Source organism: Aptenodytes patagonicus, chromosome 2 (assembly GCF_965638725.1).
Source record: "Aptenodytes patagonicus chromosome 2, bAptPat1.pri.cur, whole genome shotgun sequence".
In the NCBI taxonomy this organism is placed as follows: domain Eukaryota; kingdom Metazoa; phylum Chordata; class Aves; order Sphenisciformes; family Spheniscidae; genus Aptenodytes; species Aptenodytes patagonicus.
In genome coordinates this window covers 51,158,687-51,171,699 of record NC_134950.1, presented here as the reverse complement: position 1 = coordinate 51,171,699, position 13,013 = coordinate 51,158,687, and the positions used below count along the sequence as shown (strand labels likewise).

The 13,013-nt window shown below is 43.0% G+C and overlaps 1 protein-coding gene across 3 annotated transcripts in view; it reads right to left on the bottom strand.

Moving 5' to 3' along the window:
- Positions 1–1,481: 1,481 nt before the first annotated feature.
- The window catches only part of CHST9 (carbohydrate sulfotransferase 9), a 96,058-nt gene continuing 84,526 nt past the window's right edge, over positions 1,482–13,013 (bottom strand). For 2 of the 3 annotated variants that reach the window (XM_076329802.1, XM_076329801.1), the window contains exon 5: positions 1,482–3,022. In XM_076329802.1, coding sequence (XP_076185917.1) covers positions 1,925–3,022 — 1,098 coding nt within the window. In that variant the 3' untranslated portion in view covers positions 1,482–1,924. Of the gene's footprint in view, positions 3,023–8,348; positions 8,413–13,013 lie in introns of those variants that run through there. The other variant, XM_076329803.1, reaches the window with a different exon arrangement.

The window sequence follows — 13,013 nt, the reverse complement described above, 5'->3', positions numbered from 1 at the left end:
CCTGTCCAAGGCATCCCTGCACCTCCTTGTCAGTGCTGAACACCTGCACCTCTCCACACCTCATGGTGATGATGGCTTGTGGGCTTTTTCCTTCTTCTCCTCTTTGCTCCAGAGCCCCAGGGAACAGGCTGGCTTCAGCTACGGGTGCTGCTAGTCACATACAGCACCACCTCCGACTTGGGCTGCCCAGTATGCTTTTACCTTTCCCCCTCGGAGCGGCTCATCCTGCCGCGAGGAGAGACGTGCAGAGCCTGCTCAGTTACGCACTGGCACTGCGGGGGCTGGAGGTGGCCTTTTTCCTCTTCTGAGGAGAAAACTGAGGGAGAAACAAGCAGCAGGGGTACGTAGAAAATGGTCTCTCCTTTCTGCAGGGACCCACAATTACTCCTGTGGAAGGACTGACGCAGTGCATTTGCCTGAGATGAGGGAAAGGACAGCAATAGCGCTAGTCGTGAGCAGTGGTTGGGAACAGATGAAAAGGACATTTTACTTGCATCAGTTTCCTGCCAGGCTGTTTCCTTATTCTACAACTTGCTATATCAAGACACTGGAGCAAGATGCCCCAAACCACTCCAGGAAGCAAAGAATAGGCGTCATCGGTGTCATCTTTATTTTGGAAGCACATAGGGATTTCTCCCTATCCATTTCTCCTCCTCCTGGGACACCCTGGCCATCCATTGTTCAATGCCACGTGCAACTGCAGGTTGCAGGAACAACCGCATGCATTGGTCAGACAGAACTTGAGGGAGGAGAGGGAAGAGGAGGAGAGAAGGTACCTCTTCCTTTTATAACTAGGACTGTGGGACTCTGGACACAACTGCCTCTACGACGAATCACCAATACCCATCCCACCACATAACACTGCAGCATCCACCCCACCCCTGGGGTTTGCTGGCTGCTGACAAGGCATGAAGGACAGCAAAACACAGGTGACTTCAGGAAGCTCTGGGGACAAAACCAGTCCATGGGTTTGGGAGGCAGTGGGCATACACACCTTCTGTGTAATAAATTGCTGGGAGCCGGGCTGATGATCGGACACTGGCAGACCAAGAGTAGTCACACCGGTTGCAATGAAGTCGCTTCTCAGTACAGACCTTATAATGTCCCATAGCTACCACCCTAAGACTTTGCCCTATCACCAAAGATGAAGAATATCTTGAATATTGGGACCACAGTATGCATCCTGTGGTTGACTCCACTGTAAATTAAAATGTTAATTTTAATGTATGTGGCAGTTCTCTGAAAGGAGGGTCATGTTTGTCAACTCTAGTGCATCAATCAAAATGGGGTAGTGGACTGGGCCTTCAGATCACAGGCTTACCCAAATTTACTCTGCTCAACAGTTGAGCTGCTGTGTTATTTGTAGTTTTATCCATTTGTATTCAAGAGCATCCTTCAATAAAAAACAGGTCTAAAACCAGCTACAGTCTAATGGTAATCAAACAACCAAGCCTTGCGACTGAGAATGCTGCAAACATTTTAGAACATTAGCCAATGCTTCTTTATTAATAAGTGACAGAAAGTAAAAAATACATTCAAAAATAGTTTCAAAAACAATTTCTGAAGCAGACACACCAAAAAAGAATCATGCTACTCTGAATGCTTTTTTCTTAAACTATTAAAAGAATATTAGGTAAGCTAATGCAACAGCTGGCTGCGCTACTGTTTCCACAGTATAATCCATAATGGTAAAAGCAGCTTTTTGAGGCGTTTTAGTGCAATTTATGCTGTTTCCAGGTATTTTTTTGGTGCATTCTCCTATAAATTAATGTCAATTGATGTCACTCTAGCTTATAAAATCCCCACTAAGTCAAGACAACTCCACTTAGCAGTAACTTTGTTTCCTTTCGGGGCTAACATCAAAGTAGTTGTTTTGAATCTCAAAATGATAAATATCTAATAGAAGCCTGAAGCTATTCTGGTGTTATACAATTGGTGATGTATAATTGAACATTAAGTAATCCAAGTAATAGAAGTCGTAGGTCAGTTGTCTCTCCTCCTTAGACAATTCCTTTAAGTATTGCCTCACTACTTCTGCACTTGTTCTCTCATCAGAGGAATGTCTGTCTTTGAATTTAGGAAACTTCAGCTCAGCTGGAGCACCTACCAGCTGCAAAAAGTAATTGGCGTCTTCTTCCAGGGTTTCAAACTTTCCTATAAAATCATAGTTGATGAGGCAGGGATAGCAGAGCTTACTGACTTGCTCCCAATGAATGTCCATTCCTACTGGGCGATGGGAATCTAGCAAATATTGGATAAATTCCTTGAACTTAACTCCCGATCCTGTTTTCAGTGCCTCTTCATTTGCATTATGTCTATACTTCTTAATTATTGCCTTCCCAAATACTGGATGGTAATAGCTGTTTGGATGTTCAAACTTATCCCTGAAGGCAGATACCAGTCTTTCCATAGGATCACGTACAAATATAGTCTTGCTGTACGTGTTCAAGCGTGTGTATATCCCTTTTAGGTCATAACTGTCCAGTTTCCTTAGATGCTTTCCATAGTGCACATCGTCATGGGAAATGTTTTGTGCTGAAGCGGCGAGTCCATTGAGCACCATGAGGACCCTTTTCCAATTGGAGCAGCCTGCTTTTGGCACTTCACAGTACAGGACCTTGTGCCTGTCCTCCACGTAAATTCTTGACACCAGGTGCATGAGGTGGGTTCGCAGCTTCTTTCTGCTGTTGTATTTCTTACAGAAGTCATGCAGGAAGGACCTGCGCTTTTCCTGGGTGCTATCCACATCCTTCCACTTGCCACCCTTGACTAACGTCTTGTTCAAAGGGTGCAGTGCAGGCGGTAAATACACCCCTCTGAACTGGCTAAGAGGTGACTCGCTCACCTTCTGCTGGTCAGACAGTTGGCTCACCACGGAGGCAGCCACCACACCAAAAGGGTCAGCCTTGCCCCACCAGTGCCTGCCACCCGAGATGGCCATCTCATGCTTAGTGAGGCCAGGAGGAGCGCTCCTGCTCCACGCTGCTCTCCTCGGCGTCCCCGGAGGTGGGAGTGTGAAATCCTGCAAACATGGAAAGGAGCAGAGCTTACAATGCAGCGACAGCCCAGCCCAGCCCATTCACATTGCAACAGCAGCAAGGATGGCGGTGCATGCTCGCGACCAAGCCACATTTAGTACTACAAAGTCTCTTTTGAACCACTTGGTCGATACATGTAATTTAACAACAAGCTGGGCTAATTACTGAAATAGATGCTTCTAAAGCTTACCTGTTAGCGCACCGTAGGTCTTCCTACAAAAATAAATAGCTTAAGCCACACCTTTTAAGAAATCAGAAGAGGTTCACACAGGGAGGCTGATAGTCCTGGTAGGAGTGGCCAGGTGCTTTTCTCTACTGAACACATTTTCCCCCGCGACAGCACTGGTTGAGTTGCACGGTCGCTAACAGCTCTCCAGAGCGCACTGGCACAGTCACGCTAACAGCTGCTGGATCTGCTTCCACCTCTGTGACTTGGAGCAGACCTTGTCCCCCAGTGGTGGTAGGGGACGAACCTAGGGCTCCTAAATAGCTGACATCAGTGGGTTTGAGCGGCGTGTAGTGACAGACGAAATCCTCCCTCCAAAAAGGTCCTATTCCTGTCCCCCTACAGATAGATCATGGAAGTGGGATGCGTTGGACTGCATGCACATAGAGGTGTTTGCAACACAGAAGCCTGAATCTGAGCTAGCTGCTTTCACAGCCGGTAAGGCAAAATAGGTGCCTTTAGAGCTGATTCCATCTGACTTATTTAAACATCAACATTAATGACATCAACTAACTAAACATCAACTAGCGACCCTGCAAAGAATGTGAAAAGATGAGACTTTCCTCCCAAACATCTCTTTTAATGTCCCCAGCCACGATGCAATCCACAAGCTGCAGAAATGGCAAAGCTCGGATCTGTGTTTTGCTGTCAAATTCTTCAGGGTCTTGTATCATGCAAGTTGACTGAAGTTTCTTGCAGTTTGGGTATTTCTGCTTTCTCATTCCTGAGTGGATTCTTGTGTGTCTACTAAAGCTTGTAGTTTTTTTCTCCTGTCAGTAGGCAAGCCTGCTGCATTGGGACATCCATACAGCTGCCTATTTTCATTACATTTCTGGAGAGGGGGAATGCTGGTCAACAGGTTTTTAAACGTCCTGTTGCAAATAGCAGATAGCCAAATGGTTAGATGGACACACATGCACAGACTGCCTGACTGCTTTCATAAGTCTAACTTTTTTGGAAACCTACAAAAAAAGACTCTTCTGCCATAAACCGATTAAACATTTACTGGAAACTTGATTTGTGGACTGGCAGACTATAAGTGTGGATTTGGGGGGATGGGAAAGTTCATAGGCCGACTCAAATAAGGCTGTTAAAAATTCAGAGGAATAATGTAATAAATGGTAATGCATGGAACACAATTTGAATTCCAGTTTGAAATAAAGCCTATGGAAAAACAAGCAGTTCCAAGAAAAGTTAGCCTATCTTGCAGTGTAATAATTTCCAATGACAAAAACAAAACCAGGGGATCAGGCTATTCTGTATTGCTGCAAACCACTGATGATCAGGTCTTTGTTTTCACTGAACTGAGTAAAATTATTTTTGTATTGGTGAAAGCAAATAAAAGAACAGAGCCATGCAGGACTTGCACATCTGTGAGAGAGGGCATGTTGGTGTTTTCAGAGATGCAAAAGGCTACCTGAATTCTTTCAGTTTGACGTGGTCAGTTTTTCTAGAATAATTTGTTTTTTTTAATTCTGTTGTCTAGTATTTCATTCTTTAAAACAAATGAAACACATGTGCCTAGAGATTTATCCCTTCTGCCCTAGGACGGAAAGAATTCAGGAGCATAGTTAGCGTGTAATAACAGAAGGTAGTACTAGTAGTAAAACAGGGGATGACTATGAGCCTAATGGGAATTTCAGCATCACAGTGAATGGCAACTTACAAGTGCTACTGCAGAACCACAGGCTTACAAATAAATTAAATGCTTTGACTTTAAAAGGAAAACCTGGAACTTAAAAAGGTGAAAATGAAAAATACGTGATACACAGAAATCAACCACACAATACCAGGCTCAACAGAAGTAGGAATAAAGTTATACTACAATGCTAAAGTAACCAACAATTGTAAACTCATCGGTGCAGCTCTGGGGAATTTTGTAATTTAGAAGACAGTCTCCAGTGATACATGACTGTACTGGTGTTCCCCATTGCAGAGAAAATTCAAGAGAGGGAAGCAGTACCTCATGACTTCCTATGGCATGTAATCTGAATTTAGCAGTCTATTTCAGGCGATATTTCAGTGCAAAGACACTTAAACCATCTGAATTTCAAACTAAAGCCACTAAAATGAGCGCTACACTTCAGAGAAAAGTTCAGCCTTCTGAATTCAGCCTGCCATCCTGAACTAGTGGAAGATGCCTCGGTTCCACCAGGCCAGGAGGCAAAAGGACAGACTGAAAGGTGTGTGGTCTTGATTTTGTTCCATTTCAAACAGTCCGCCTGGGATCCAGGACCAACCTCAGGGGATAACCCAAGGAGATACCAGAAGAGGATTGCATTTTAGTCTCAGAAACTGTGAATGCAGCTGTAGGATCCACTATTGAAGGATTTTTCATGGGATTAAAGACTTCAGAGAAGGATGGGCAGAACTATTCAGAGAAGTCTCAGGTAACACCCTAAAGGAACAACATATGCACAGTGGGAGTCACTTGAAAGGGGCTCCCTCCAAGAGACATGAGGCAAAAGAAGAAAGAATCTATCAGGAAAAAAAAGCCCCAAACAGAAGGGGGGGGGGGGGAAAAGACCTAGGGGAAAAACAATGACACGGGAAGTTCTGAGGACAAAAAAATTATCTAAATATGTAAAATTCTATTAGTTGCTTCCCCTCTCCACTTCCCCTTCTCATTGAGACACATATCCCGTAGTGAATACAACAGTATTGGCTAATAAATGTTATTATAAGCTCCACGAGGGATAGTGTGCTTGCAGTAAATGCTGGCTGTAACTTCCTTTATCTAAAAATGGGAATGGATAGTGATAGTTTTCACAGGCATAAATGGCTGTTACATTGCCACAGAAGTTTTCCAACTCAAAAAAAAAAGGAGATCAAACCTTCCTATACATTTGCCTGAGTAACTAGGTTAGTAGTTAGTAAAGGTGAGATGAATGAAGGGATGAATCAAGCTTTACTTTTGATGAGAAATATTTAACTAGAAAGTTTTCTTGGGAAGCTAACAGAAATCATTGAACAGATAGTGCCGTATTTCTTAAGCAAAACTACTCGACAGTCAGGCATATTTAGCTGCTACCACTCTTATGTGCCTGACAGAGCTGAAAGCCACACACTCTGAAAGGACTTTAATGTTTTATGATAGTAGGCTTACACAAAGTGAGGTGCCTTCTTTGGCTTCCTCTTGGTGCCAGTGACTTTTCAATGCCCACTTTATGACACTTTAAAGATCTGAACATCTCCATGTTATGTTGATTTTTTTTACAGCGGGAACAGGAAAAGAAGAAACTTGCAAAAGCAATAAACATTTTTTTAAAAAAACCTTGTCCATTATATCTACGTTCCTAACACTCCACCCCACAAGCTGCTGAGCACCATTATTTTGGAAAACGCCTGAACATACGCCAACAACAGGCAGCACGCAGGTAATCCCATATCAGTCACTAACTCTGGATTCAGATCTTCCCATGCAAACAGTCCTTACTAAACTCTTTGAGCCAAGTGTCCGAGTGTAGGATGGCCATTCATGGCCTTCCAAAGAGCTGCTAAGTTTGGGAACCAGCTGCCTGCCATGGGAGATGAACTCCACGGTCACCTTGGATAGATGCAAGGCTGTCCTTGAGACATGCTGACAACCTATGCAGCAGGTTGTGTACATTTCATCTGAGAATTAAAATCCAGTGAAGTGTTGCACCCTTGCCAATAATTATGCAGCGTGCCTTGTTCTCCGTTTGCATTAACACATTTGAAAGGAAGTTAAGAAATGGCCATGAGTCCAATTTAGAAAAGTATGCACAATGCCTCTGTCTCCCTTTACCTAGGCAGGAACTGAAGACAGATTTGAAAATTAGTTTAAATACAAGGAAAAAAGGAATTTAACAGATTGTTAGTGTGGTGTTTGGCTACTGGCAGGCAACTCAGCAAAGCTGCTGAAACAAAAGGCATTTTTGAGTCATTAATGGGTTCATGGATTTTTTTTGACATTTTTATTGCTGGAGATTCCCCGCTCCTCCCCATCCACAAAAGGATTTCTCCTCACTGTAAAAATAAGTAGCCAATACCTTCTTTTACACACATTGAAGCTGTCCTTTCCTTCAATACCTTCACAAGCCACTGGGGTAGAAGAGATTGACTACTGCCAAGAACGGTTAAGACTCATCCAATTACGCTTTGTGGTGGTTTTACAATGCACGGGTGGGATTTCATCTAGACAGTTTGCAATTAGAGCAACCCGCCATGCAAAAAGATAATGATGTATTGGAAAGGATGATATTCCAGGGCTGATTTACAAAGATTTAATGGCTTGCAGTGCAGACAACGCTGTGTTCCTTAAATGCTTTAGTGCTGGATCTTCATTTTTACTAACAAGAATAATAAAATTAAGTGAACCCAACAGAAAACGTAGGACAAAGAACAGTGGAGGAAAGAAATACTCCGTCTTATCATGCTTTTCTGTGCTGCCAGATAGTTACGTTGTAAGTATTAGTAATGTATGGTTTGGTTCTCAACATCAGCTAATATGTCTTCTGTCCTAAAACATGCTTCCTGAAATAGTCCTCTAAGATGCTTCTTCGGAGCAACTGCATGAATCACCTGGGAGCCTACTGTGCTCTGCTTTTTACTGTGGCTTGTCCTTGACTGTTGCAGATTTAAGTGCCCTGAGGACCCTCTCAACACTATTACACTAAATAGCTAATATGGGTGCTCTGCAAACACATGGATATTCAAAGATGATAAAAACTTAATTCCTCAAGACAAGAACAGGTTGAAATATTTTTTTTGCAGATGAAACTTATGAAAAACCGTTATTTAGAAGGACAGAGCATTTGTGTTTTCTGATCAACCCAGGCAGTGGTTCTGCAGTACATACTCACAGAAACTTACTTAGTAGAAGCAGCAAAGGCCCCCCAATGATGAAATGATAGCAGTTTGAAATACATGCTTGGAGTATATAGTATCTTCGCTTACATCCCAGTCCTTTCGTACTAGATGTGTTTGGCAGTGCTGAAGTTCAGCATGAACTGAGAGCACTAGATACTTTATTTCACTGTATAAATGTATTTCTTCATATTGCTTCTTATGTGAGGATTGTATTATAATGACCATATAATTTCAAGACCTTACTTGTTTACCTAGGATCTCTCTGTAGAAAACAGACAGAGAAAGGCTCTTCTGAGACAAGGTTCATTTTCTGATTCACTCTCTGGTTCTGTATTGATGAGGGAGCACATGGAGATCAGTCTCTTAATTTAGGTATTTAGATGAAGGCAACTTGAATACTGGAGGGCTATAAAACAAACATCCTCTTACTTGGATTGTAGTTACATGTGAGTCTTTGAAAAGGTAATATATAGTTTAAGCCTAAACCTCATTTGTTTAAAGTATCAAGTTTTTCACATAATTGGGCAGTTAGAAGGATTTCTTCAGCAGAGGTCCACGATTGTGGCAGATGGCTCAGAATTGATAAGCAGTTGAAATATGAGGAAAAGTTTGCACGACTCCTATCTTCAGCAAGCCAGTGAAGCCTGGAGCTATTACTACCTCACTTTAGCTGTAAAAACATGTAGAACTATACTTACACATGTATGTGCAAGTTTTCTTAAGCCTGCCAAAAGAAGGAATTATCCTTAACTTTTTTTGTGCTAGAAGACTATTTGCAAAGCATAATTCAGAATGGCCAGACTCCTCTACTACTATGCTACCTGAGGTAACATGTAAATATGCTCACAACTTTCTCATATCATAGCAGCTGTGTAGTGTAATGTTGGTGAGCTAAACAAATCCCTACAGGAGCTCCCAACGGAGAGACTATCCAGGCTGGCCACAAGTGACAGGAAGTATTTGCTGATGAGGTGCTTCACCTTCTGTGCAGTGGAGGTAAACGTCTTGATTCATCACTTGTGCTTAAAACAGCTACTTCAGAGATAGGCACCACTAACCCCTCACCTCCCAGTGGAGTAATGAATTTTTGGCTTATCTAATTTATTCAGGGCAAATCACCACTGCTACATTCCTCGCAAGCTGGAGTTGACATATGTATTCCTTGTGAACACTGCAAGTTTAGCGGAGGTACTTCTGTCAGAAATACCTTGTGGGTCATGCACAATTCCATTATGGAAGAGGAAGAATGAAACAACTGTGCTTTGAATTTTCATAGTTCTTTCTGCCCCTAAAGCTTTCAAAAAAACCACAAAATAGCAGCATGCTTATCTTTCCTCTGGATTAAGATCTAGGAATATTTTGTATGTGGAGCCATCAGTCCTGACAGGCAAAACATTACTGTAACAGACACCACATTTTCCTATGAGATATGTATCCCTAAAACACATGTACCAAGCATCTCTAAGATTACTAAACGAGCTGGGGGAAAAAAAGAAAAAAGAAACGAGTATACGAGGTGCTCAGAGCTTCCTGCAGAGACCAAGAGGCAAACTTTACAGTTTGTAGCTGAAATACAATTAGGTTGTGAACACCGAGCCAGACGCCAATGAGAATAACTGATCATCGTAAGAAGAAAAAAATACTGCAGGTAAATTTTAATTAACAGATACCAGTCTTTTTAAATACTGCTTTTCAAAACACAGCTTTGTGAATCAGTGACTATTGCCCCTTGAATCTGTTAGCAGAAAGTTTGGCATCTCACTGCAGGGTGAGACTTGGAGTTATGACAAGGGCACAGACAAAGCAAGTGAAGAAGGAAAGGGCAGAGGGAAAGAGATTTTTTTTTTTTTAATGCAGTGTGGCCAAGTGTCAGTGAATGAGCTGGTGTGGAAAAATTTGAAAGGAGAACACCAGTCCAGAGCTGGTTTTGGAAGAGAACAACCCAGGCCCACAGGCAATAGGGAAAGTGGAGAGGCCCAATGGGGTAAGGTAACAGTAGCATTACCAGGATTATAGTAGTAGTTCCACCCCCATTTAATGAGGGGACAGGAGGAACCCATTTGTCTTTGCCTGAGACCCTCACAGATACATGACTCCTGGCTTTGCACAGGGCTCCCCTCCTCTCCCTGCCCCCTGCCTTCATGTACAGAAAGCACGAAGTCACCCATGCTAATGAGCCAAGACAGTCTGCACAAGCCACTTCCACAAGCTGATTCATATGGTCAGCAACCTGGATGTAGGAAATTAATCTCTAATTTTACTTGCCAATTCTTGTTCAAATCTGGAATTAACTCCCTCCTGTTTCCGCCCTCACAGTCAAAATATTTGGTTTCTCCAAAACATGCTCAGAATGGGAAGGATAAGAAAGATCAAGGCACAGTTAATAGAAAAGGTACCAATAAAGTAGCTATTCTTATCAGAAACTAAGTAACATGTAAATTTGCGTGACAGATTAAAGATTCACCAAGATAACTGCAACCAAGCACTGAAAATAAAAACAAGTACCCCACCCCCTTATTACTAATAAAGAAATCATTGTCAAGGTCGATCGATGGTAATGATAAATTGGCTTCTGGGTAGTGCGATGCTGATGCTGCTTCTCTAGCTTTCTGACAACAGTTTCATGGGGCTGGTTCTTTGCAGTATAACTTACAGACTTGTAAATAAGCACAGAGCCATTGCAGCCCAGACAGCTTGTGGTTGGACAGAGCCTGCATCCAGTTTGCACGGAGTGCTTGTCTCTAAATGTGTAGCTCGGATGCACTGTTAATAAAAGGCAACTTTCAGATCGTGGACCAAACACTTGGCCATATTTAGCCCAACCTCCTTCCTATGCAGTCGCACTCGTTTTGGGTACAGGTAAACCAGTATGCTCAAACAGCATTTAGTTCTGAGCTCAGTCCTCTTCCTCTGTATATACTCCGTTAATAAAACCTAAGTCAGTTACTGCAGTCAGTGGCCAGAAATCTTAATTAGCACTCACTCTTATTTCTGTACAGAACAATGTCATAGTAAAGCAGCTTAAACAACCTAAAATTCAAAATGGACTCAAACTAAGCATGCAATACTCATTTTATGAAGAAGAATATTAGAAAAAGACTCTCGGGTTCCACTGACTGGTAGGTTTACTATATGTATACAGGGAGTTTAAATCTGAAGATGACACTTTCAGGTAATCTCTATATATTACATATTGGTCTCTTATTTGAGTTCATTAAATAATGTTAACGTGCCTACTTTTTCATAAGTTAAAGCACAGAAGCAAGTCAAAGAACCTAAACGGTTCCCTCTGTTGACACATGCAATTCTCAAAATCGTTACTTCCAAGTGCATGGCAATTCATATACACAGTCATTTTATGAAGAAGAAAATAAATAATGCCTCTTGCATGTTCACAACTCAAGCCAGGAAGGCATTTTTGAGCACATTTCATATTTTAAACAACATCTGTTTTCCTCTCTAAAGACAAGGGCTGATGCCTGAGGCTAGACGCCAACATCTTTTTATCCAGAGGTATTAGGGACCATGGCTTGGCACTTGCTGATCAACACCCACCCTGCACAGGGGAGACTTGGTCCCCGTTGCCCCGTCTGCATGAGTAGACGTGTTTCCCAGGAGGGTGATCTAACTGCTGGGGATTAACCCTGGAGGTTAACTAACCCTGCATGCTGGGACTGAAACCCTGGGTCCCATTTTGCAGGGAGTGCTGTAACCACCAGACATCGGATGAGCCTCTCTCTCTCTAGTTCACTTTTATATACAGGAGGGATATAACACGGGTCTTATAGGTAGCAGAAGTTGTAGGCCTGAATCTGCTTGGGCAGAGGAAGAAAATGAACCTGGACTTCCCTATTTCGGGGAATCACTGACTTATTTTTCACAGATCTCCCAACACCACGTTAAGAAGACCGCCCGGCATACCTCTACCTCATGGGGTCCAATCTGGCAGGTGTGAACTTTCCTGGTGAGATGGCCGTTTCTGGGTTCCCACTACACTGAGGTAAGAAGTGCCTGGGTTGGATCAGTCCTGCCAACACTGGGGCACACCTGTACCTGCAGAGGAACAAGCCTACGAGGCTCAGCTGCCTCCTCTGTGAGGTGATGAATGAGCAGAGGGTGTTGCAGATCTGGACTTGAGTTGAATTTAGGCACTTTGGTTTCCTTCCAAACCTGCCCCCCCTGAACTACAATGAAGATATAGCTACTTAAATAGTTGCTTAGATGTTTGTTCTGAGTAGCCAAATGTGGAGTTTGGATGCCCATTAAGATATTTGGAACAAAAACGAGGCAAAGAGCATGTGTTACATGGGGAAACAATGCGATTCTAATCCCAAAAGGTTTAGAGTTGGGTACCAAATCCTTTCCTCAATTACTTTAAAGGAATTACTTCAGCTGCAAACATCGAGCTACAAACAAGCTGTTCAACAAGATGTTCTTACAAGCAGCGACACAAGTGGTAGCCTAGTTTTGGAGGAGTTTCAATCATGTTTCCCCATCCCATCTCTCCCTGGCCAGCACTTCCAGTCCCTGCCCGTACCCAACTGGCAGCAGTGGGCAATGCGGTGGCTCACCACCTGCATTTGTGCTCGCTCGTCAGCCCTCTGCCCTCTCCTGAAATGGATATGGAGCTGGGATACCAATGACTGCCTTTTCCCCAGCAAGGACAAAATTTCCCCTCTGATCAGCCACCACTCTTCACATCGGCGAGCTCTTCTCTTATAACTGTGTCAAAATTGGCTAAAATTGTCCCTGGCTTCAAATGTTACTGCAGGAGGACTGAGAGGGAGATGGCCTGGCAGCATGACTGGACACATCTCCCTAGGACACCCAGGGCATTTACAGCCAGCAAAATGTAAAAATGAGGATGATAAACAACTGTACTCTTTCCCCACAAAACCCACCATCCCCTTTGAGAA